Genomic DNA, 25,283 nt, shown 5'->3' with positions numbered 1-25,283 from the left:
GCCACAAGATCGATCGGAATTGCGTAAGATGGTGGGAAAGTCGGGATCGCAGAGGTCAACGTCGATCCACCGCGGGGTCACAACAAAAACAACCCTCGACACCGCCAAGCCCGCTTGTTTACTTTCCGATCACCAGCCCGCCGCTGTTTATTTCCTTCCCCTCTTGAGCCAGAACCAGATCTTCGCCAGGCCCACCCATTCTTGTCTAAGTGTTGGGCTTTTACACTTGGGAGTCATCATTCGTGTCTTGAATGCTGCCCGGTGCTTCAGCTTGGCTGGCGATCTACATCCCTGATCGCAAACAGAGACCGTTTCGGCACTCCCAACCCCCGTCCGTTTCTTTGGGCATCAAACGCTTGCCGGTACGAAAATCTTGTCTTGTTCCAGGTCAAAAGCACTTTTTTTCGACCTTCTTTGTTAAGGGCCTTGTGCGCTGCTCTACGGATCGCATGGTATGCTAACTAGGAGGCATCTACAGACATCGCTCGTTCTCAGACACTTCTTTGATCAATTAGTCCGTCACCATGGCTGAAGGCGAGGACGACTTCTCCTCTCTGCCGCTACCCGAGCGCTTCGCTCACAAGGTTCGACTCTCCTTTGCGCACCGTTGAATACATTATGGGAGACCATGGAAGCCCACCAACTGACCGGTTGGCTCTGTAGAACTGGAAAGTACGGAAGGAAGGATACGAGGATGCCAAAGCACAATTCGAAAAGTCTCCTGATGAATCAGACCCTGTGTTCACGCCGTTCCTACAAGATCCTGGGCTGTGGAAAGGGGCGGTTGCAGACTCCAATGTAGCTGCGCAAGTGGAGGGTCTAGGGTCTTACTGTGCTTTCTTAAAATTCGGTGGACAACAAGCATGCGCAAGGTATGTCTAGATCTAGAAATCTCCTCCCTGCTCTGTCGTGGTGTTGACAAGATTCAAGGACTCGACCTCATACAATCGGGCCGATCGCGGAAAAAGGCCTCCCCTGCGCCAGACCAGCAGGTAAAGCAAGTGCCCAGGAAGCCCTCCTATTAAGCGTCGAACTCGACTCAGCCGACCCCGTCCTTGAAGACCTTCTACCTGTCCTCTCCCATAAAGTACCCAAGACGATCGCCGGTGCTCTCTCGGCATTGACAACGCTTTATCACAACTTCGGATGCAAGATTGTGGACCCAAAACCGACACTGAAAGCGCTTCCGAAAGTGTTCGGTCACGCTGACAAGAATGTCCGAGCCGAAGCACAGAACTTGACGGTGGAGTTATATCGATGGCTCCGGGAAGCTATCAAGCCCCTCTTCTGGGCCGACCTGAAGCCAGTGCAGCAAGGTGACTTGGAAAAGCTTTTCGAGAACGTGAAGCAAGAAGCCCCGCCCAAGCAAGAGCGATTCACCCGGGCGCAGCAGGATGCTATGGCCACAGCCAGTGCGACCCCCGGGGGCGGTGATGGAGGGGATGACCAAGGTGGTGAGGAATTCGCCGAAGAGGAAGCAGAAGAGGTGGATGTATTTGATCTGGCTGAGCCTGTCGACGTGATGCCTAAAATCCCCAAGGATCTCCACGACCAGCTCGGCTCATCAAAATGGAAGGACCGCAAAGAAGCATTGGACGCTCTTTATACTGCCATTAATGTGCCCCGCATAAAGGATGGTCCTTACGATGAGATTGTGAGGGCTTTGGCCAAGTGCATGAAAGACGCCAACATTGCCGTTGTCACAGTGGCTGCCAACTGTGTTGATCTACTGGCAAAGGGCCTACGCAATGGCTTCATGAAATATCGATCGACTATCATGGCACCTATGCTGGAACGATTGAAGGAAAAGAAGCAGTCCGTGGCAGACGCTCTGGGTCAGGCATTGGATGCGGTCTTCTCATCAACGGATCTCTCAGACTGTCTGGAGGAAATCCTTGAATTCCTCAAGCACAAAAATCCTCAGGTGAAGCAGGAGACTCTCAAGTTCCTGATCCGCTGTCTTCGCACGACCCGCACTGTACCATCTAAGCCAGATATCAAGGCAATCGCTGATGCAGGTACCAAAGCAATGACAGAGTCCACCGAGGCTCTCCGGTCTGGGGGTGCAGAGATTCTCGGTACACTGATGAAGATCTTGGGCGAAAGGGCCATGAAGCCATACCTTGATGGATTGGACGAGATTCGAAAGACCAAGATCAAGGAGTACTTTGAGACTGCTGAGGTGAAGGCCAAGGACCGACCCAAGCCGATCGTGGCTCCTCCCAAGCCCGCCGCGCCCGCTGCTAGAAAAGCAGCTCCGGGGAAGAAGCCTGCTCTGGGAATGAAGAAACCAGCGCCCGCGGTCGCCGCTCCGCCTCCAGTTGAAGAGGCTCCAGCCAAGCCAGCCGCCAGGGCGATCCCCTCCAAGCTTGGAAAGCCCGGCCTTGCTCCTCCTGGAGCGGGCCTCAAGCTCCAGCGCAAGCTCGGTGGTCCAGGAGGTATTGCGTCCCCTGGACGACGAGTCGTCTCTCCACCGACAGAAGAAGCAGCACCTCCACCCGCTGCCCCCAAGTTTGGTCTTGGACGTGGCCTTGCTGGCCGTCCAATTGCCAAGCCTGCTGCCCCTGCCGAACCAGCCCCACCCCCTGCTCCAGCAGTGAGCGCAATGTCGGCAGCAGATCGTGCCGAGTTGGACGAGCTCCGAGCAGAAAAAGAAAGATTTGTTCGAACAATCGAAGATCTGAAGACCGAGCGTTCCAAGTTCAATTCGCAGATTACAGAGCTGCAGAATCAGAACGCACAGTTGATTGAGGACCATACCAGGGACGTATTAAGCATCAAGGCCAAGGAGACACAGCTGGTTCGCGCACGGAGCGATGCCGAAGCCGCTGAGCAAAATGTTCAAAAACAGCAACGCGAGATCGAAAGGTTGAAGCGTGAGCTAGCACGAGCGCTTCGCGCATCAGCAATGAGCCCGCCCAACGCCGGGTCAGAAGCTGGCAGCCTCGGTATTCCAGATTCTACCTCTGTCTACCAGGAATCTGCCAGCAACGGACATATTGCGCGCTCAGGTCTTCACCTTGGATCTCGATTTGAGAGCACACGTCCACGAAGCTATGCCTCAGCCAGCCCAAGTGAGGAGAAGGAAAACAACGGTCTTGAGTCGCCAGGAGGATTTGGCAGCCGAGATGCTGGCTTGGGTTTGGGCCGACGCAAGCTCAGCCCTACCTATGGTCTTTCTGGAATTGGAAGCCCAACACGATCATCTCGGGGTTCTCTCCATGGAACCGAGGACGAAGGTGCGCCTCGGTCTTCAGAGCCTGCCGAAAATTGGAAGCGTGCCGCAGAGGTGACAAGTCAGCTGAAGGCGAGAATTGAACAAATGAAGGTAGGTGCTTAGAGCATGTTTGTATGGGTATACATCTGGATTGACAGCTAACATTGAAAATAGGCTCGTCAAGGGCTGTCACGACCACCCGCACAACGTTAATGAGCAACCCCGGGTGACTGCGATCATGATCACGCCCCTTCCTCTCTACTTCCTAACTCCTTCCTCTATTCTACGCGTGTCTTAGATTAGGCTTTGTTTGTGATGCATTCATGATTTTTGGCCTTGGTGTGGGACATATCTGGTCTTCTGGGCGCATTAGGCTGGGTCTTTTGGTTTTCTGTCCCTTTTCTGCGCCGGTTCTTTTTTTGGTTTCGTGTAATATTTCCATACCTATCTTGTTATTGTGCTTTTTTCCTCCTTCTCTACCTGCCTGTGTTTTGGGGCATTCCATCTGTATCATAGAGGACATGGTTATGGAACTATCCTATCATGATGTTAGGTGGATGGACTATTATTTTCGGACACTGGAATTCCCAATTTAATCTTGGGACATGGAAGACTTCCAGGATATAGAATCTCAAACTGATATTTTGAGCCCACTACTGCCTGATATGTGATGATCCTTTACAACGTAACACATCTTCTTGATAAAGTGGAGTTGCTTACTTCCCTCAAGGTACAAATAATGTACCAAAAACAACACTCAGAGCCCATAAAGTTCCGCAAAAGGATCCACATCCTTATCCTCATGTCGACTATATTCAATCCAATCCGCAATACCCCTCGCCTTCTCCTCCCCCCAAACCTCCCCAATCCAAGCCAAAGTAACATCAATCCCCGCACTAACCCCGGACGAAGTCCAAACATTCCCATCAACCACCCACCTCGCCCTCGCAACCCACTCCACCGCCGGCCTCAGATCCCTCATCTCCCTAAATGCCATTTTATTCGTCGTCGCACGTCGACCATCCAACACCCCCGCCCGCGCGACAAGGCCTGACCCCGTACACACGGTAATCAGGTATTTCAGGCTTGGGTAGACGGTTCGGATGAATGTGATTGCTTCGGTGACGGGGCCACTGCTGCCACGGGAACCGCGGCCGCCGGGTACGAGGAGGACGTCTAGGGGTGGGGCTGTGGCGTAGGTGTGGGTTGGTAGGATGGATTGGCCCGTTGTGCTTGGGATGTCGGGGGAGGCGGTTGAGATTGGGGTGAGGGTTGAGGAGAGGAGGGATAGAGTTATGGGTTCGGTGCGGGAGAGGACGTTTATCACGTCGAGGGGGCCGAAGGCGTCGAGGGCTTGGAATCCTGGGAAGAGGATTACGCCGATGCGGAGGGGTTGTTTTTGTGGGGGGTTGTCTGTAAGGTTGTTCTGTTTAGTATGATGATGGTTTGATAAGAGGGTGTATATGGAAATGGGGAGACCCACCGCTCATCTTGTATGGATGAAAGGTTATGTTGGAAGTATAGTTTGATGGGTGATTTGGAGGTAGAGAAGTAGACTTAAAGGTTGTTAAAGGTTGTTTGGGAGGGAGGGAAGAGAGAGTCGTTCAAATTTGGATAAAAGGAAGGAACGAGACTGTGTTTTCAAGTAAGTGCAGATGAACTGGAAAAGTTGACCTTGACTCATCCATAAAGAAGAATCGCAAGCCACTGGAAGTTATCCATTCTCGTATCCATGTCGAATAGCGAATAGCGGGGAATAGCGGGAATTGTTCACCCACGCTAACAGTCCTGACTAGGATTGATGCATAAATGCTACCGGCTTAATTCTGAGCCACCGAAGAGTCATTTCATAAGAGACGATGCTGGTAATTGGGTATGCTCTAAGGTTCCCGCATTGATGTATTTATGTCTAGCTAATCAGGCATTGCTCTAGACTGATTTGATGATCACTAGAATATACACGCCTGTTAGACGTTTTCTAGACCGCCAAATATATCTATCCCATTTGATTGCTCTCAGATTCAAGGTTGATGGAACTGCACCCTAGGCATTGTAGAAGTACCAAATCAGTGGAACGAGAAGCAATCCTTTCACATAATCAACCTGAAATCATCGAATTGAATGGAGAGCACAATTGAGCAAGTTTTGGGAATGGAGGTCGAAGGTATGGAGTACATAGGGCCTAGATCACGTGAGTTCATCCCAAGCGAATCGGCCGAGGTCAAAATTGCCGGAAGAAAAGTATTTTTTGTCCAAGGCAAAGGAACAGAGTTGGGTTACGCCAGTGAAGATCTACTGCAGATAACAAAAGTACAAGCAGACTGCATGAATGCCATTCTAAACATTTACTACACTAGCCATGAGCATCGCCGAAACGCGCGACAAAAGGCAGATTGAACAGTTTGAGAAATGCATTCATGGGTATCTGCAAGGAAAAAAAGGTGGTACATAAGGCGGTTCGTGAGAGAAAATATGTGTTTTTTCTTTTGTGTTAGAATGGGACTCTCAAAGGGCCACAGGGCTCTTTCCCACCCATCTAAAGCTAAAAAGAAAAAATTTTCGGCCGTCAATAAGTAAGTCATCCGGAGCCTGGAACACCTTGGAAAAATTTCCCTCATTGGAACTTTTGGAGAGCGCTTTCGAGAAACGGCCGATCACGTCAAGACAAAAATCAAGTCATCCCGGAGATGGGGCGAACTTAGACCTTGATGGCGTTCTCAACAGCCTTGCGCTTCTTCTCCTGGCGGGCGTTGGCCTTGGCACCCATGATACCACCACCCCAGTGGCGGCGGGACTCATCGTACTTGTCGGTGTAGCCCTCCTTGATGGCGGAGAGGAGCTTGGAGAACTCAGCCTTGTCCTCAGCACGGGTCTCGGTGAGAGCCAGGACAGCGGAGGTCTGAAGACAGTAGAGTTAGCGTGCGCTCATCGTCACAATTTAAGAGCGTTAGTGTGAGCATACCTTCTTGTGGACAACGGTACCGAGACGAGCCTTGCCCTTCACAATGGCGTAGGGGACACCCATCTTGCGGCAGAGAGCGGGGAGGAAGACAACCAGCTCAATGGGGTCAACATCGTGGGCGATGAGGACGAGGGAAGCCTTCTTGTTCTCAACGAGGCCAACGACGTGGTTGAGACCGTACTTGACGTTGTAGGGCTTCTTGGAGACATCCTCCTTCTTCTTGCCCTCAGCGACAGCGGTAGCCTCCTGGGTGAGACGCTCCTTCTTCTCGGCCTTGGTCTCAGGGCGGTACTTGGCGAGGAGCTTGAAGGTCTGGGCAGCGGTGTTGCGGTCCAGGGTGTTCTGGAACTGGGCGATCGAAGGAGGAACCTTCAGGCGCATGTTCAGAATCTTCTTCTGGCGCTGCAGGCGGACATATTCGGGCCACTTGACGAAGCGGGACAGGTTGCGCTTGGGCTGGATGTCCTGGCCGATACCGAAGTTGCGGGAACGCTTCTCGATGAGAGGGTTCTACGGGGAGGGGGATTAGTACATTCATCCTCTTTTTCTCACGCTCCCAGGGGAAAGAAGAAGTGACTAACCTTAGCGGCCTTCTTGTTGGAGCCAGCCTTGCCCTGGGGGTAGGGCATGGCGGCGGTCTTCTTTCCGGACTTGGGAGGCTATCATTGAGAAAAAGAAGATCAGCGATCTGGTGCATCTTCTTTGAACTCTAAGGAGCGCCATGCAATTGATCACCGTGTTACGGGTGGACAATGGCATGGCTAACTCCAGCCAAAATCATCGCCATGATTGTTCCACATCTCTTTCGAGGCTGTGGGCAATCGACGGAATTTCGCTTCGATTTCGAAAAATCAGAAGCTAGACAGAATTGTCTGACGGCATCGCTACGGTGGGCGAAGCCTGAACCAAAGACGTTCAAGTGCTTACCATTTTGTCGACTGAAGATCGGTGCGCTGGGTGACGGTTGACGGATGAAGAAGAGAGAAAAGTTTGCTGGACGGTGGATGATCTTATGAATTTCCCGTGGGTCGCGCTAGCGTGGGCATGTGACTAGGGCTTAGGGCTAACCAGACTTGGAGGTATGGACATGAGTCACGTGATATATATCAGATGGAACGGGTATAGCTGAATGCATACCACATTCCCTTCCAATCAAAAGGCGCTTTGCCGAGTCCCTTTAATAGTATCTCATATTGAACAAAAGATCTTGAAATGGCCAATGTTTATTTGAATTGTTCAATATTGGAAAATGTGGTTCATTATTATATCTGCATTCCTGCGGGCAGCAACCAAGACTCTATATACAATCAAAACCATTAAAACGCCGTAGAAAATGACAAACTAAAACGGCCATGCAAAAGAACCAATACAGATGCATCAAGGGCCAGATCTTGATCATGAAAGATCGACTCTATCATGGCAGATCCCTCTCCTATCACCGCCACGCCCCCAACCCCGGCAGCGCCCCCCGTCCCAAACTCGCACTCGCAGCCTGAACAGCCTTCTTTTTCCCCATCGTCCCCTCCTGACTCCGTACCCCAGCAACAATCTTCTCAATATTCGTCTCAACAACCACACCGCCAACAATCATCTCACTCAACACCGCATGCATAGTCTCATACCCAAAGATCAGATCCAACTCGCAGACATTCTCAAACATCCGATCCAATGCCTCGACAAAGACCTGGATGAGATCGATCAGCGCGAGCGGGGACTCGGTAGATGTGGAGATCATGATGAAGGAGAGTGTGGCGTAGGTCCGGTAGGTTATTTGGGTGGGCGCGTCGGAGGGCCCGGTTGAGCTTGCGGCGCCTTGGGAGAGGAGCGGGGGGAGGGGGAGGAAGTTGCAGGCGCTGGAAGGGCGCTGGGCGACTAGGTGGTATATTTGGGCGATGAGGGATTGTTGGGTTTGGGTGTCCTGGTGGTGTTGGTAAGCGGGTTGGTATGAGGTGAGTGTATGTGCGGGGGTAGAGGGAGGGTCATACCAGGGTTGTGTAGAACTTGGTTAGCCGGGGCTGGCCATTGTTATTGAAGACGAGGACTGCGTTGATCATCTTGTAGATCAAAAGCTATTTGACGCAGCAAGATCAGAAACGTGAGACGTAGTGAAAGGTGGAGATGATCGCGGTCAAGTCTTGAAATGACCGAATGACGATGCGCTTATCAGCGATACCGATAACTGCAGCCGCGGCCTCGGCCTGGTCCGTGCGGCCAAATTTCCGGAGATCGCGACAGGATTGCTTCAACTCCAACAGCATCACAACTGACAATCACAACCGTTGATAAAAATGAGGATACGTCCAGGGAAAGTCCCTGTGCCTACAAGGCCCGTCCTCCGACCGGTGATCGACCAAATACCCAAACCAGCCACACCACCCTCCAAAATCACCCCATCAAACCCAAACAAGCGCACTCTCTCAGACCTCACACCATCTGATCTATGCTACTACTGGGACACCAAACCCCCAACCCCCTCCCAACTCGCCTTCGCCGACAAACTATTCATCCCATCCCGCCACTCCCCCCTAAAACTCTGGTCCGCCAGCAAATTCCGCACAACACCACTCTCCTCGATCGAACCCGAAGTCGCATTCCTTGGCCGCTCCAATGTCGGCAAGAGTTCGCTGCTCAATGCCATTATGGGCCAAGATATATGCTGGACATCTTCTAAACCGGGTCGGACTCGGGAAATGAATGCGTTTGGGATTGGTGGGACGAAGGGTGGGGAACATAAAGTTGTGTTGTTGGATATGCCGGGTTATGGTAAGGCGAGTCGTGCGGAGTGGGGGATGGAGATTATGAAGTATCTCCAGGGGCGTAAACAGTGAGTTTCAATACCTACTCATCGACTGGTCTCTCGTCACAAGTCAGTCTTTCTACCGAGTACTGACTGCCACTCCAGACTCCGCCGAGCCTTCATCCTCATCGACAGCGAACACGGCATAAAACAAAACGACGCCGACATCCTCGGCCTCTTCCGCCGCTATGCAATCCCGCACCAAATCATCCTATCCAAAGTAGACAAAATCCTCGCCAAAAACAAAAAGCAAATAAAGACCGGTGCATCGGCAATTGGGATCCAACGGCTACAAGATCTGCTTCACAAGCTGAAGCCGAAGGTGCAGCCTGATCCGAGTATATCGGATGGCCCCGGTGCACTGGGTGAGATCTTGACGTGTAGCGCTGATACGCCTATTGGACCTGGTCGGGTGTTGGGTGTTAATGCGGTGCGCTGGGCTATTTTGTCGGCTGCGGGTATTGATGGGAGCTTGGAGGGTGTACAGCCTACGTCTGGGGGTTCTACTTGATTGGTTGACGTATGCTGTTTAGGACAGTGCATGAGAATCTGGAGTCCATGAATACCCAAGATCATGGGCACTTTGTATACCTGTGCCCGCTGTGGGATACATCACGACATTTCTGGTCGGTTGAAGACGGGCGAGACAGGAAATACCCGGCCGGTGGGCAGTCGCTCTCTAATGCCTATTGCCGCGTCGGCTGGACCTGTCAGTCAAGATGGAGTCTCCCCGGCTCCTATCAGTGATACAGGGGCCTGCTAGCGCCGACGGATTTGTTGGCCACTTGCAAGGTTGTGCTGGGAATTGGCCAGCCTGCCTGGAGACAATTCTATTATACCCACTCTACTCAAACCATGCAAGGACATGTATCAATAGCCAATTTGGATTGTATCTATTACCACCTGACAAGATCATGAAGCTTGGAAATAAGAAATGTGAAGATCAGGGTCAAGTGTGTGGCATCAGCCTCCGAGGACACCGCAGAAGCCAGTAGCCAGCCATCCATAAGAAAAACTTCAGATACAAGGAATGGTAGTAGTATGGAGCACAGCGATAATGACGATAACAAACGTAAGGAAGAAATAGCATTGTAGGTTAAATGCAGAAAGGACAAAGGGTGCAAGATAGACAGATATGATGATGAACGTGTAACGGATATGAGAACCACCCCTTGCGAAAAATGAAGGCAAAAATCAAAAATGATGATGATAATGAGAATTGAAATCAGGAAATGTCTAACGCCAGTCCCCTTATCGTAATGCTGGATGACCGAAGGATGCCGACCGCGCTATGCAAAGGGTTGTTTTCAAGGGAAGTGACCAGAGCCGTAAGGATAGGGTATCGTGAATGGAGTGTAATGGAGAACATATGGCTGGTTGGGGAATAGGGAATAGGGAAAAGGGAAAGGACGAGAAATAAAAGGAGTAATGGTTAGAAAGAAGAGAAGAATCCAGTCTGGCGTATGAGAGTCGTGACTGGAAATAGCCACAGATCGAGAAGTGCTCAGTCGGAGTCGGAGTCCGAGTCGACGTTGCTGGTGGCAATCTCTCGTCCACGACGATTGACAACAATGCGTTTGCCGAGTTTGTTTTCAGGGACACCGTCTCGCGCAGCACCGAAATCAAGAACCTAGAGAATTGTATCAGCACCGAGTTATGATCAGTAGTTGGGAAGGGTACTCACCTCGATATAAGTCAGACTCTCGCGCTGCACGGCAGCGACACATCGCCGGTCATTGAATTTGACTTGCCACACCCCGCTCAAATCGGTGAGAAGGTCTCGCACACACGCTCCGGTGCTGACATCCCACATCTTCAAGGTTCGATCCGATCCGGAGATGACCTTCTGCCCGTCATGCTGGAAGCAGGTGATAGCACCGGTGTGTGCACTCAACATGTTCTTGCAGTGACCGTGCTCAGGATCCCAGATGCGAAGGGTAGAATCTGCCGCGGCAGAAACGAGATAATCACTCTGCAAAGAAAGTAGACCAACCAAAGAGGTATGGCCTTCGAGATTGTGTAGCAGAGATCCATCATCCAATGACCAAACCTTGACCATGTGGTCCATTGCACCGCTGATGCAGCGGTTACGTTTGTGGTCCAAAACGACGCTGTAAACCTTCAAGGAGTGGCCCTGGAGGGTATGAAGAACCTGGCCGGTGGAGATCTTCCAAACCCTAACTGTGCAGTCGTAACTTCCACTGACAAGTGTGTCGCCGTGGGCTGCAATCGCCCGAACAGAGTGGCTGTGTCCCGACAATACACGCACGAAGTAAGGACAGTCGGTATCGTCCGCCAGAGGCCCGTTAGGGTAATACGAGGGGTCGCCCGGTTTCGGAAGCTTCCACACGCGCAGATTCGAATCACGAGATCCGGTAATGATGAGAGGAACCTTGGGCATGATCTCTGGACGGCCATTAGCGTCCTTACCCACCTCTGTGGGCAAGACAATCTGCAAGCAGCGCACAGTAGACGTATGACCATTGAAGACCTGGGTACACCTAGCACGCTCAATGTCCCACACACGAACGGATCGATCGGTGGAGCCCGATACCAGCGTGTTTCCGTGATATTCAAGGGCCCAGACTCCGCCCTCGTGGCCCTCCAGCGTGGCTTTCAGCGCACCAGTCTTGGTGTCGTAAACGTTGATATTAGTGTCATCACTTCCAGTCAGAATCTTGTCCGTGTCAAACTGCAGACAAGTAACAACGTGACGGTCGTGAGCACGGAAAGCGAGGTGTTGAGGCTTGACTTCAGGCTTCATCCATCCCCGACGGATAGCATGATGCCGGCGATACAGGGCCTTGTAAAGATAGAGACCACGGAGGGTGGGCATGCCGACATCAGGATAAGGGATAGCAGTAGCGGCAGCGTTGGCGGCGGCATATGGAGCCTCCGATGCCGCAATATCCCTCTTCCAATCAGGTTCAGAGTGATCAGTGCCACTGGACGAGATCTTGCGCTTAGCTAGCTTGCGACTCGAAGCGCGAGTGTTTGCCTTGCGCTTGGGGCGTCGATTTGGAGTCAAGGATGCCAATGGCGCTCTCTCCTGGGGGTGGGAAGAGGAAGCAACGGGAGAGGACTCTTGGTCAGCTCTAGCAGAGTACTGCTTGCTGAGGTCTCTTTCAAAATCATCAGCGCTGCTGCACTGCCAGCCCCAGCCTTCTCGGATAGCTCGCTCCAGCTCGCCCTCGGACAGAGCATAACCATCGCGATCAAGGAGGTCCTTCCACGTCTTCTCATCAGAGCTGACAATATGGCGCCATTTCTTTGAAACCTGCGATGCACGACACATGGTTTGAACATCAAAATACTTGACGATATTTAGGCTGAGTTCAAGAGGGAGCATTGTCAAGAAATCACACTTCAGCGTTGGGTTCACGACATCTGCCACGAAGTGTAGAGTGGGTTTAGGGCATCGTCTCAAGAACTGGTACATCATATAACTTTTTAGCTCGTCTGGCACAGAGTCGAAAAATTCGAGCACCTTGGGCATATCCATCAAAGATGGCGGAGACCGTGACGTTTGAGCAGCAGCGAGACTCTTGACCCGGACCCGAGAAACATCCGTATCAAGCAGGCGCACAGCTTTTGAGTAGCGTGGAACATTGTGATCCAAGCTGGAATCCGTGTCAACATCCGGTCCCTCGGAGTCGAAAGAGGACTCGCCGTGCAGTGCATTCATGGCGGCAACCGGAGACAGGCTGGGACTGGGTAGGCACATATCTTGCGCCAGGGCATTGTCAATAGCCGAGAGCTGAGCCGTCAGATCGGGCCTCCGCTGTGACGAACTTTCGGTAGAAGCAAATGATACAGTCTGGCCGAAGGAGCTTGGATTTGACGTGACTGCCGCATTTGCGTCCGACGATTTGGTGATCTGTGGCTCTGGTCTTTGAGCCAGGTCTTCCAAGAGTTTCTGGGCACCAGTGTCGGACGGGCCAACCTCGGCGGACAACGGCGACCGCAACAGGGTCTCCCTGCGAGGGAAGTTTGCACTTTGCACTCGCTGTTTCGAGGCCTGTCCCTCGCCCAAACTCCCAATATTGTGTTCAATTTCCGGAGTGGCTAGACCGGCAGGAGACAGATGGGTGGATGTCGATGCATAGTGACGGGTACGTCGCGCAACAGGCTCCGACGGGACTCGATTTGCACGTGTCCGAGGAAGGACGGTTGGGCGAGGATCCGGAATCGAGACAGGGGAGACGGGTCGGCGTTGAGGATTAGGATGATTGATCCGAGCGACCGATCGTGGGGCTGTCAGCCGTCGGGAAGCACTATCATCTTCGGTGATAAATGAGTTCACAGAGCGGATCAAACCGTTGGAAGACTTGAGAGCATCGTTCTTCTCATTCAGCTAGAAATATATGTAAGCATTGTGAAACGGACCCCAAGAAGCGGATAGAGGAGGAGCATACCTCGGTGAAAGCTGCATTAGTATCGTTCGGTTCATTGAATACGATCGACTGGTCCCCAAGTTTGAACCGAAGATTCCTCAAGTTCGCTGGAGTTGGTGTAGAGGCGAGGGGATATAATCTCGCGTCCAGATCCTTTGTGGCGCGCGGGGGTTTGATGAGGAGAGGTGGGAATGAGGTTGTTGTGGTGGTGGTAGTGGTCACCACAGTGGTTCGAGTCGCGGGAGCAAATGAGAACTGGCCAAAGGTATCGTTGCTAGAGGGACCCTGCCCAGCATCGTCGTGATCGTGTTCATCCATCTCGCGTCTTTGAGAGTGAACTAAGCGAGGATCCAGGTGGTGATTCGCATGGGCGTGTGGTAGAAAGATCGACGCGTTCGGGTCGGAGTTCGATTCGGAGTCGAGAATGTCAAGCGATGGAGTAGGCAGTGGTGGCTTCTCACACTAGCTCGGGTGGGGTTGGCAGTTGGTTTATCGAGTTGTTTGAACGATCGGATACCACCAGAATCGAAAGGTTGACTCCGGGGTCAGAGAAGGGGTGTTAACACAACACCCCGTTAGAATGATAGCCCAACACAAACATTTACAAGAGGAGGAAATGTTCGAACATGGCGATGGGCAGGGAAAAGATGGGGTTTTGGGAAGTAGGAAGTAAGGAAGGTTCAAAGGGGAGGAAAGAGTGGCGGCTGACGAAGGCCGGGTTGAGTTTGGGGGGGGGGAGCGGAGAACAACAATTAATCCGAGTCCCGCCCTTACAGTTACAGTGTGACTTGTACGGAGTATACTGGACGTCATGGAACGTGCTCCTCGATGTGGTATAGACTTAATCTTCATACAGATTTGATATTGATGTTATTTCTGAGGCTGGCTATTTTATCTATCTGCTCTCATATTCTAGCAGATCATCTATACAAAATTTCATATCAATCCTGGTCGTCTATTATGATCGAGAATTTCATCGGAATCTTTCCTGCAGTGTGAAAACCTTGAAACCCTGCCACCACCACCTCCACCCATCAAAGCCGATTTGTGGTTCAATATGGGCTTCCCTCTGTTGAGACTTGCCACTGACGAACATTTCTTTCACTAATAAACCGACACCCTATGAAAAAGATCTGCCCAATATATAGCCAGTCGTTCTTTTCAGGCGCCCACTAGCCCAACTCTCAGTTTGTCTCAGGAAACAGTACAAAATACAAAGTACAAACCTGTTTACTATACGGTCGCTCTTGATGCGGAGAGAGTCCAGACACAGTCGCCACATACAGTCACGTGGAGGTGGGGCCTGCTCCAAGCCGGTTGGCTTGTTTGGTTCCAACTTGTTAACTTGTTCGTTGATCTACTTTAAACTTGTTCAACCAGTCAACTCTGGTCGACGCAATACGATATGCCCGGTTCCAAGGTGGCCAAGTCGGTTCACGCCTTGGTAGGGTCCAGGTCCACTCTACAATATGAGCGCATATCACATTCAAGAATACATTTGAACTCGGATGATCAAAGTTCCTTTCATGGAAATCAAGTTTCGAGATCAATGCTGGATTCTTCTTAGCTGAGACCAACAGATTTTCCTCGCATCGGTGTTTGTTTATGCCATGATGATCCAGTAAGGTGACAAAGGGATAGATCCTTCCAGGGTGATAAAATGCATCTCCACATAATCTGATCCAAGGGGTCCCCGATGAGCTGTCCCCACTCGCCCTAGATTCGTCTGTTGACAACATGTACCCTGTACGTCACCTGCAGGTACCCTATGGCACCCCTGCCCATCCTGATAATCTGTATCTGATATTATCGGAATATAGCCACTTGCTATTGGTGTGCACCCAATAAACAAGGCCAACCTTATGAATACATACTCAATATATATATATATATATATGATGTTTCGTCAAGTACACCAGGTCGATGCCGTATGCTGCAGAGGAGTTCAAGGGTCAAAGCCTCCGAGGCTAAACGTCGTTGTCATGGCTGTGATGGCAACGGGTTTATATCACCCCTTGCAACCATAGCTCACCAGCTCGCCCAAATCGATAACATCCTACTAGGTTTATTTTGACAGGTGCAATAATCAATTGCTTCCAAGTGGTGCTTCCGCTTGCACTACTGGTGATGCCCCTGCTACTCCTCTCCAGGGCATGTGTACTGGAAGATGAACTGTCAGAGCCTCAAATCATGCCTTTGATAAATGAAATATATGCGTGTCTCAACAGTTGCCCCGGAGCGTTCACGTTGCTGTGTTAACAGAGGAGTCAGCTTGGTAGAGCATCCGCATGCCTGAAGGTACCTAATCGCCGTGATACTCAATTTGCGCTTCCAGTGAATGACAGATCCTCCTACTGGATGTGGTGCCCCATGAAATAACCAGGCTAATTGCTCCGGATAGCCACCATGAGATCCCTGGCGGCCACTGCAAAAGGCTTGTCAAATTCGGATTGATCGTGTTTGCCTTGGGAGGCAGGCCATGAAAAAATGCCTGCACGTGCCAACCCACCAGGTGACTTTCAACGTTGGACATGATGCCTCAGAAACAATCACTGAAGGCTACAACCTCCCAAGGCAGACGACCTCACCTACCATCACCACCACTAGCCATGGTGCCCCGTTTGGTTATAAAATGCCCCCTCCCTCCTCCCTCAGCCATGCCCTCTCCTCCCCTCAATCCTATCAATCCCTCCAATCCTCCTAAGCCTCCAAAACCTCCCAAAACCTCCTTCAAAATGTCATCAGCCAAGCACAAGCCCCAGCCTCTTAAGAGAGCTTCGATCGACGATGTCGACGTCGACGAATTGAGTGCCTTGGAGCGAATCAAAGAGAAGAAGAGAAAGCTCGAAGAGGACATCGAAAGCCTCGTCGAGAAGAAGAGAAGAAAGCTGGACGAAGTAACTGTCCAGAGCAGAAAGGGCCGTCCTGAAGGGTACAGAGCGCAGGCGCTCTCTTCCTTTCACCGGAAGGAACTTGCCCCTGCTCAACGGTGCCTCGCCCGGGTGGAGGCCACCATTTATCATTTCCCGGTGGTGGTGAGTACTATCTGATGTTCTGATGAGAAGATACACGGATGATACTAACGAGTGACAGAGGACTAGCATGGAGCTGTTGAAAGTGGTCTTGCATAGCATGGTATGAGATTCACCTCACTGCTGTTCTCACAATCAAGGATGTTTGGATGCTGACTGGCGGTCCTACAGATCTCCTCCATTTTCTTCATCCGGTTCGTGATTCTCGGTCTTTGAATCATATGAATCACGATCATTTCTCTAACCTTGACTGGCAGTGGACTCCTTCCTCAGACCTCCTTCGGCATTCGTGCTCTGCCAGTCTGCTTCGCCGATGAGAGCTTCTGCTTCGAGGAGCACTTCATGAACGAGGGTATCATCCCAGTGGATAGATACCCAGTTCAACTGAGGGCCGGCGAGATCATGGTGATGGAAAGAGGCAAGGATCGTTTGACCAACAGCATCATCAGTTGTCTGGTAAGTTGCATCTTAACGAATCGAGACATTCAATCCCATGTACCTCGACTGACGTGGGTGAAGGAAACGATCTTCGCCAAATTCCTGCTGCAACGCAAACTCCTGGGCCTTCAGTTTGTCGTGTGCAAGGGCAAGAACAATCGAACGGAGGTCTACGAGAGATACACCATCTCCATCCACTACAGCGGCAAACGTGGACCTTCTGATCGGGAGGGGAAGAAGCTGGACTTTCACGATACCAAGAAAGATCTGAAGTACTCCATGAAGGTCCAAAAGGGTATCATTGCCATGTTCCGCCGCATGTTCATGGAGATCAGCAACAGCACCTTACCAAGTACGCATGCCGTGTCTCCTTGATGAATGAACCTTTTCAAACTGACAATATGAACAGACACTCGCACCCTTGCGGTCCACGTCTTCCATACTCCTCTCGCACCGAACCCCATGAACGGTGACAGCTTCAATCGTTTTTGGACTGAGCACCTGAGCTTCCCCCGAATCCCGGGTTGGCAGAGACAGACCATTCACTCCGACTTTATCGACACCGGATTTTACGGGTAAGTTATAAATTCCATCATCTCAAATCCGACTCATTCGGCTAATGATCAACAGAGCGAGACTGTCTGTTACTTACCTCGAGGCACCAATCACTGTCAGAACTATCAATGGTGTACCCGAACCAATGCCAGCCCAGCTTAACTTCTCAAACCACCGAAACCGCGGCGCCGATGTGCATTGGGAACATGGTCTTGACTGGGTCAAGAAAGAGATCGCCAAGAGAGCCGCAGCCAAGAAGGCAGCCAGAGAGAAGGCCCTCAAACAAGCGAAGAAGGCATGATAGGTGTGTATGATTATGTGCACGATGAGGAGGACAAGGTTTCTCGACGAGAGTCCGCTGGCGGAGTTCTTTGAAAGATATTGTTACTCTGAGATAGTTCTACCATGTTCATCGATATCATTGACTAGCAATAGGCCTAGTCTACAAATCAAATCGATGTTGCTCTAAGATCAAGCTGCATATTCCCGAAGACTTACTTAGATCGAAAACGGAGTTTTGACCCCTATGTCCTGCAGTGTGCAGACTAATTCGATCTTTCTACACCGGCTCCTAGTCACAATCCTTTTCACACCGTTACAGCACTACCATATCAATAGCTCAAGTCCTTCCAAGAAAACCGTTTCCCATGCCTTGAATGATTTGCAGCATGTGGACCCCCCGTCCGCCTCCTCGGGTCCAGATACCCATGTTCCAACCTCCCAGACTGGCAGAAATGGAAGAAATGGCAGAAACACACACCTAGCAAGAAAATTACCCTTCTTCAAAGACAATAGTGTATTCCATGATCTACAAGACGACCAAATATTCAGAAAATCTGGAGAAAAGCAATCCGGATCCATGGTACAACAGTTACACTATTGCGTGCATTATCCAGTTTCTAGGGGTCGAACTATTGGGCCACCATTAGCCGCTAGTTTATCCGACCATTGAGATAGCGGGCACTTCAGTGGTTTTGAAGGTGTCCACCAGCTGTCAAACCGGTCGTTTGGGTTCAATAGTGTTTATTGCGATCGGTTATTTTTTGAGGACCCGATGTTTTGTTTTCTATAGGACCTTTCACGTGTTGCGAGGGAATTTTTCGAGAAAAACTTGAAAATTGGATCTGATTGTGCAGGGTAGAGTATGCGGAAGGTGTACATACGGAGTACATACACGATTGCCCCTATGATGGGAGCTGCTATATTTACCTTTTCAAAATCTATGTGCAATGCATACCCCTTTTCTATGCAGATCGAGAATGTACCCGAAAACATGACAGAAAGGGCAAGGTTGCCATTGCTTCCAGGGCGATTAGTCTGATCAATTCTGAGCCAATGACAAGTCTGATATCTGGAGAATAGCCCCCCATCTTGACGAGCGAACAAAAATGCCCCGGAGTGTCACAGCATCGCCGCTCCGTCACTGGTGGGTCCTGATGTACACTCCTTAGACACGGCACACTAGACTGATGAACGGAGCTGCCCGGCGCAGATGATCTACACTCCAGATCGCATCTTGATTTGCTCGGACCAAATTCGAGGTCGCACGAGCTAAATCGCTAAAGGAAAACAGTCCCTGTCGTGCTGGAGCGGGTGGTGGTGGTGTTTCTCAAACAAACGTGCCTGTTCCTGGTTAGGGTCTCATGTAGTTCCTGGTTCTCGACGTTCAAAGAGATCAAAGGTGATCTCAAACGAAAGACTAGACTTAGCTGAGCGCGGCTAAGGGGTCATCGCCGAGAAAGTGCCGTGGTGTCAACCTTTCGAGTGTGGATTGTCAGCCTGTCAGAACTTTTTGTAGGAGTCCAAGTCCATGGGTGAGCGATGTTTCAGCCATCGCCTGGGGGCGGAAGTGGGCTTGACTATTTCCAATGCTAGTATGATATTAGTTCTGTCGAGCTGCCGTGGAAACCAACACCAACGTGCGCAGTTAGACGTACATCATTCCATGATTTCCTATTTCCTGGCCCTCCAGGCCTCCCCCCGGAACGGACCTGATGATCATTGCCCTTCTGCTTGATAACCAAGTTCGTAGCGTGTAGGACTGCGCCCCGACTATTATTTGTCACAGCGCCACATCGAGTGGAGGAGCTTCCACGATGCGCGACGAAGGCGATGACGTTCCCGATCGGAGGAGCAACCGGGTGAAAATGGGTCGTGAAACGATCGAGCTGGCGATCGGATGTGCGAGGGATGCCTGCGACAAACGCAGTAAATAATTGCCCATGACGGGAGCAGGTCTCCATAGATTTTCTCCTTTTATTCGGCCGGGGCGAGTTATCCACTCGACTCCCGTGGCAACCGTGCCTATTAATGGCGCGAATTTGATATTTGGACAACCCGTTTGATTCTAAATACAGACTTCGCCAACCACTGTCAAGGAGGAAAAAGAAAGGGGATGGACCAGTCTGCTGGTAACTTTGGAACGATTTGTCTAAGTATAATCGAACTGCCGACCTGGCAGAACTTAGAAGCTCAAGTGGGGTCCTGGTGAAAGGCGTCTAAGGTACGGGGGCTGGAAAGAATCAGCCCAAGAATTATCGAGAAGGATACTGGTCGCGTTTGAGGCGCCTGAGTAGGGTTAGTGGTATTAAAGTGTTGCCCCTTTCCATGGACAGTTTAAGATAAGATTTTCTGTAACTTAGTCTTTCCAGTTGAAAGACGACAGGATTAGTGAACTTTCGAGTTGACATACCAGGATAGCGGATGTTTTATTTGATCGTCCATTCACCCAGTTCCTGGGGACAGTATAGGAACGGGTAATGGCAACACGTGTATTTTAAGGTTGCCCCGTGGTTACCGCGACGGATACGCAGTCATCCGCAGTAAGGGGGTGGTCGAGCCTCGAGGACACGAGGGATCGAAGGATTCGTGCCCTTGTCGGCAAGCAGCGTAATCTCCAAGGAACTAGCGTTAGATGACCAGGATGTACCCCGTAGAATTGCATTTGGGATGATTCCATATTGTTGCACGGGTGTTTGTACTCTGTATCTGCACGAGTACTCCGTGTATATATTGGACTTTGTACTCCGTACTTCGTACTCCGTCCACAGATACGGAGTACACAGTGTACAGTATCCGACAGACACTGAGGCACTGGTAAGAAGTCAATTTCCCGCATTATGCCTGGGTTCCATGGGTCTCCGTGCGCCAGGAACCGGACTTGCAGAGACTTGCAGGGCGCTAAACACAAATCAGATACACTTCGGACTCGTGCGGTGCAAATGTGAAATCCGACTTGGATGTAAGAAGTGGGTGCCTGTCGATACTTGCTGCTTTGGTCAACACGAGAGGACAGCCCGCGTCGATCGCATCACGATTTCACGGCCCATCGCGGCCCATGACCATCGTAGCCCCTCGGATCCTTGCAAACAAAGTCAGGAACCAGATGGGTTGGCGTTCCAATGGCAGGCCCCATCTTGGATGCGGTGCTCCACCGGTCGAAATGAAACACACCCGTGCGAGGGCCTGATGAGGCCAGTCGGAGCCAAGCTGGAGTCTATTTCCACAGGGTGGCCCATGTAGTTCGAGTGAGTCGCCAGACGACAGTGTAAGGGTGGGTCGCCCCTATTGACGATGGGTGGGCTGGGGGGAATCATAGTGGCCGATAGAGCGCTGGGATGAGGTTGATGGTGTTAGTCTGTTAGCGACTTAGTGGGTGGCTAGTGAGTGCCAGAGTGGGCGATGAAAAAAAGGCGGAGGACGAGGAACCAATCGATCTTACGATCTCCGTCTCTACAAAAAAGATCCGGGGGCCCTCTTGTGCCCACGGATCTCCTCAATTCCTCTCTCTTTCTTCTCCCCTACTCTTTCCCCTCTCCCCATTGTATTACTTGATTATATCCATTGCATTTTCTCGCTTGTCTTTGAAACGGTACGTGGTGGGCCCATTTGAGAACCGCCCAACTCTTCCCCTCGGATCTGACTGAGGAGTCGGGACTTGTACCTGAACAGAGAATCGCTGACGGTCTCGACAGTGCACTCCATCGAATCAGGAGTGGGAGAAAACAAAACAATTAAATCCTTTTAAGCGTGTTGAATCCCTCGGAGAGCCTGCGAATTTCCCTCTCAGCTGCTAGGCAGCGACCAATTGCATGACCTCCCTCGACTTTCGCTCGGCTCTGCAATAATCCAATGGCGCATCGGGACCCCTCCCCAGTGCATGTGCCTCTACGAACATCCAGCCGAACTCCCTACAAAGCCATGGAGAAGCACGAAGAGGTTGGCTATGTCGAGCGGAAAGCCTCCAAGGCGCAGCGCATCCTGGGTACCGACTTGCCTCTTCCCAATCCCCAGACCAAATGGGAGAAGCAAAAGTCTCGCCGACAGAGCTTGCGGACCCCCGACAGCAGCTCAGCACAGCAGAACCAACAGAACCAGCATTCAGGCTTTGCAGCTTTCCCTTCCTCTCGAAACTCAATAGCCCCGCCTCCGAATCTCCGCGTTCGTGCCTCGTCGCCTCTGCTCGGCCATAACTACCAATCTCAAGAAGCGGCACCGCCAATGCCCAAGCACTCCAAGAAGGTCCACCAATCCGGGTCTTCGTCCACTCTTTTCTCCTATTTCAGCTCCAAAGAATCAATCAGATCTTCAAAATCCAGTCCGACCACTCCCAAACAACAGCAGAGCCTCCAGCCTCATATCCGTCATGAACTGGGCCTGGACCCCCAAGTGACGTACAAGCAATCCCGCAGTGCAACGAAGGAGCAAGAAAAGGAAAAGGACTCCAAACGCAAGCTGCGCCCTCCCCGCATTGACCTGTCGATCCTCTTCCCGAAACCTCGAAACACTGCCCCTCCACTCCTGTCACCCCAACGTATGACCAACTCGCCGTCTCCGGTCTCCACTGTCGTTTCAGACTACCCCTCCAACAGGATGGACCGAGGTGGAATTCCACCCTCTGCGAAGAAGTTTGGAGAGCCCCTACCGCAACGAACATCGGTCATTCCCAATGAAGGTCCCAAGAAGAATGGCGACCGCTCCGATCTACTTTCAATTCCCGAATCCAAAGATGGCGAGTGGTACGATCATCCGCTTGAGCGCACTGTAGGCACCAGTGAAATTGATCTTGCCTTGGACCGATACGCTGGGCGGCGGTCCCTGTTCAGTCGCTCCAGTGTCTATACGGCTAGTCGCGAGCAGTTGAAACCCGAGCCTAATCGTCCCGCGGAAACCGGAATCGCGGCTCGCAGAGGCCAAGCCCCGGCTGGTATTCAACACAAGGACTCGTACTTGATACCAACCACGCAGCCGACTGAGGCAACTCGCCATCGCGCGTTGACAACCGAATCAAGCAACTCGCGTGGCGGAAAGAGTGCGGTGAGCAAGAAGAGTAGCAAGAGCACACTGAGGAACAAGGATCTGCAAAACTCTAGTGTCCTTTGTCTCTCTTCGTCGGAAGATGAGGAAGAAGAGGAGACACCCACGACTCAGCAAGGCAAGGCCAACAAAGATTCTCGCCGAAGCAGCGTGGCCACGTATGTTGAATACGAGCCGGAGATCTATACAGCACGCGCTGCTCAGGCTGCCACGGCCAAAAAGGTTCACCGCGCACCGTCGACTAGCAGCCGCGGATCTCATCCAAACACACGTAGCCAGTCAAATCGCCGACATACCTCCATCGCCTCTACCGGCAAGTCGTCGACGACCACTCGACGCACCGCGAACTCTAAGCGGTCAAGCCACATCCCCATCATCGCCGAACCGGATATTCTCAATCAGTTCCCACAACAGCCACTGCATACCCCTCAGGAATTAAAGGAGATGAACCGACGAAGCCGAGTCATCGCGGTCACCCGCCAGGAGCAGGATCTCCTTGAGGCGATGCGCCAGCGAAAAGGCAAGATCACGCCAAGCATCTTCCAGTACAGCAACGGTACATCAGAAACCGATCGTAATTCAATGGCCTCGGGCCCGTCGCGGGACTCGTTCTGCGGCTCCGACACGTCCTTCTTGCGCCTCAGCGCTGCATTCCCGCCGTTCCACGCGCGGACAGACCAAGGTGCAACTCACATGGACAAAGACGGTTCTCCCTCGCAGAGTTCGGGTTCTGATACTGAACAGAAAACTGGTAATCCGATTGCCTCGCCCCAGTTCAGTACGGGCTATACCGAAAGTCTCCCATCGCCCGCCACGAGCGCTGCTTCACCCCTTACGCCAACCCTCCCTATCCACCGGTTCTCACCGCTGCCCTCGCCGAAGCCTCCTCCCCGTGGTCCTCCTCCCGCCATCCCGGAGGACCAGAAGCGACACTCCCGCCGTCGTACCGATAGTAGTGAGGCTATTATGCTCAACGACAACGGTGAGCCGCAGCGCAAGCACGACCTCCCGCTTTGGTCCTTCAACTTCGATTGGGACCACGACCGGGCGAATGTGGCCCCCGTGTTTTAGAGTTGCATATGCAGCTTCATGCGCGACACGTTCACTTTCCGATTTCTTTTCTCACCTACATTTCAACCTCTTGTATAACCATTGATTCTTTGCCCTCTGTGGACCGTTCCGACCATCTTTTCATTATCATATCTCATTTTATTACACGGCATCATCCTTGCATCTGGGCGTTCTCGGTACTTACTTTCTTGGTTAATTGGGACCAACGAGTTTTTATCTTCCTCATCTTGTCTTATGAACCCTTTACTCTGTCACACACTCTCTGACCAACAAATTTCCTTACCTGTTCGCCACCTCTTCGTGGGCTTCTTATATACCCGCTCCTATGTTTTGCCATACTCTTTGCATTTGGTGGCTATTTGATTTACCTGGAGGACTTTGACCCACCATCGTTGCTAGATATTTTGATTAGCTAGCTAGCTTCCCATTAATCGACTGCAAGAATCTTGCATGCTGCATCTACATCTCCACCTCATACGTAAACCTCGTTGTTCCCTTCTAGAAAAGGTAGCCTTGACCTGGCTAGCCCTAATTCGTGTGGTGCTTGTGCATAACTAGGGGTCACAGTCCACGGTGGCTGGCCGGGGTGGTACCGACTGGATAGAGATACATTGATCAGCGCAATAGATGCCTGTGAATTGATCTTGCCTCCCTCTGCAGCTGCATTCTCCGAGGACATTAGAATTGACAGATGGACGAATGATGACATCGGATGGGGGGCAAGGAGGCGGCGGGCTGGTGGGCTTGACGTCAGGCGATTAGTTGCTGGAGGTTTGGGTGCCCGAATAACGCCTCCTAGTAATAGCTCCGACTGGGACAGTGAATGGAGGCGCAAGAAGAAAACATTACCGAAGACATGACTGGACTATCCGTAGTTTCCTCTCATTTTAAGCTTCGATGCCCAAAGGAAAGTGTACCAAATGGTTGAAGTTCTGGACTCGTGACTGCTCAACTGCTTCACCCCGTGATCCACACCGCCGATTCGTCGCGCACCCAAACTTTCTTGCCCCCCCCTCCAAATACCCCAGATCCCCGACCTCAAAGTACACTTCCTCCCCTTGCAAATAACCCCCTCCTTTTCCCTCCACGCCTTGACGTTGATGTCCTGCTCACTCCTTTGCTTGATTTAACACCCCCCGACAGTTCCGTGACTGTTCCACGAACGTTCGAAAAAAAAAACCGAAATACAGTTACTGTCCTTTCTGCACTATCCCAGCCACCTCGCACGGAGCTCCGCCGTGATCGTCATCCGAAGCCCTGACGCTGGGCCCTAGGCGGGTGATCCTCGACTGTCCCCTGCACTGGCTTGTGGGAACTCGATCTTCATACATATTTGTCTTTTACTTCCCAGGCTGTTGTCGCTCCCTACTCAAAACCTCCCGAAAATCGTTACGTCTCCTCTATTCCCATTGTTTAGCTAGGCGGACCCCGTGTCGTGTTCGTTCCACGGAGAATACATCCAATTCTGACCCCAGGGCGCGAACACGTATTTCGACACACT

General features: G+C 51.6%; 8 protein-coding genes across 8 annotated transcripts; 4 read left to right on the top strand and 4 right to left on the bottom strand.

Annotated features, from left to right (window-relative positions):
- Positions 1 to 524: 524 nt before the first annotated feature.
- N7473_002046 (putative spindle pole body component) lies at positions 525 to 3,430 on the top strand (the record flags this gene model as incomplete). Its single annotated transcript, XM_057147986.1, has 4 exons — positions 525 to 584; positions 664 to 872; positions 931 to 3,328; positions 3,392 to 3,430. 4 exons carry the CDS (start codon positions 525 to 527, stop codon positions 3,428 to 3,430), a joined length of 2,706 nt encoding a protein of 901 aa, XP_057011640.1.
- Positions 3,431 to 3,974: 544 nt separating this feature from the next.
- On the bottom strand, positions 3,975 to 4,707 carry N7473_002045 (DJ-1/PfpI family protein; the record flags this gene model as incomplete). The annotated part of the gene is made up of 2 exons (XM_057147985.1): positions 3,975 to 4,630; positions 4,701 to 4,707. The coding sequence occupies 2 exons, from the start codon at positions 4,705 to 4,707 to the stop codon at positions 3,975 to 3,977; spliced, it is 663 nt and encodes a 220-aa protein (XP_057011639.1).
- Positions 4,708 to 5,915: 1,208 nt separating this feature from the next.
- On the bottom strand, positions 5,916 to 7,109 carry N7473_002044 (60S ribosomal protein eL8; the record flags this gene model as incomplete). The annotated part of the gene is made up of 4 exons (XM_057147984.1): positions 5,916 to 6,116; positions 6,180 to 6,689; positions 6,761 to 6,838; positions 7,107 to 7,109. 4 exons carry the CDS (start codon positions 7,107 to 7,109, stop codon positions 5,916 to 5,918), a joined length of 792 nt encoding a protein of 263 aa, XP_057011638.1.
- Positions 7,110 to 7,614: 505 nt separating this feature from the next.
- On the bottom strand, positions 7,615 to 8,233 carry N7473_002043 (putative AP-3 adaptor complex subunit sigma; the record flags this gene model as incomplete). The annotated part of the gene is made up of 2 exons (XM_057147983.1): positions 7,615 to 8,097; positions 8,165 to 8,233. The coding sequence occupies 2 exons, from the start codon at positions 8,231 to 8,233 to the stop codon at positions 7,615 to 7,617; spliced, it is 552 nt and encodes a 183-aa protein (XP_057011637.1).
- Positions 8,234 to 8,435: 202 nt separating this feature from the next.
- On the top strand, positions 8,436 to 9,840 carry N7473_002042 (translation initiation/elongation factor MRX8). Its single transcript, XM_057147982.1, has 2 exons — positions 8,436 to 9,003; positions 9,082 to 9,840. Exons 1-2 carry the CDS (start codon positions 8,468 to 8,470, stop codon positions 9,485 to 9,487), a joined length of 942 nt encoding a protein of 313 aa, XP_057011636.1. The 5' UTR covers positions 8,436 to 8,467; the 3' UTR covers positions 9,488 to 9,840.
- A 640-nt stretch (positions 9,841 to 10,480) lies between these two features.
- On the bottom strand, positions 10,481 to 13,688 carry N7473_002041 (F-box/WD repeat-containing protein; the record flags this gene model as incomplete). The annotated part of the gene is made up of 3 exons (XM_057147981.1): positions 10,481 to 10,606; positions 10,661 to 13,330; positions 13,392 to 13,688. 3 exons carry the CDS (start codon positions 13,686 to 13,688, stop codon positions 10,481 to 10,483), a joined length of 3,093 nt encoding a protein of 1,030 aa, XP_057011635.1.
- Positions 13,689 to 16,105: 2,417 nt separating this feature from the next.
- N7473_002040 (uncharacterized protein) lies at positions 16,106 to 17,696 on the top strand (the record flags this gene model as incomplete). Its single annotated transcript, XM_057147980.1, has 7 exons — positions 16,106 to 16,405; positions 16,464 to 16,505; positions 16,574 to 16,596; positions 16,660 to 16,858; positions 16,922 to 17,192; positions 17,250 to 17,415; positions 17,471 to 17,696. 7 exons carry the CDS (start codon positions 16,106 to 16,108, stop codon positions 17,694 to 17,696), a joined length of 1,227 nt encoding a protein of 408 aa, XP_057011634.1.
- Positions 17,697 to 21,526: 3,830 nt separating this feature from the next.
- Positions 21,527 to 23,782, top strand: N7473_002039 (uncharacterized protein; the record flags this gene model as incomplete). Its single annotated transcript, XM_057147979.1, has 1 exon — positions 21,527 to 23,782. The coding sequence occupies one exon, from the start codon at positions 21,527 to 21,529 to the stop codon at positions 23,780 to 23,782; it is 2,256 nt and encodes a 751-aa protein (XP_057011633.1).
- Between the last annotated feature and the right edge of the window lie 1,501 nt (positions 23,783 to 25,283).

Source organism: Penicillium subrubescens (assembly GCF_028828155.1).
Source record: "Penicillium subrubescens strain IBT 31985 chromosome Unknown utg000002l_segment0_segment0, whole genome shotgun sequence".
NCBI classification, from domain to species: Eukaryota; Fungi; Ascomycota; class Eurotiomycetes; order Eurotiales; family Aspergillaceae; genus Penicillium; species Penicillium subrubescens.
This window is presented reverse-complemented; position numbering and strand designations above follow the sequence as displayed.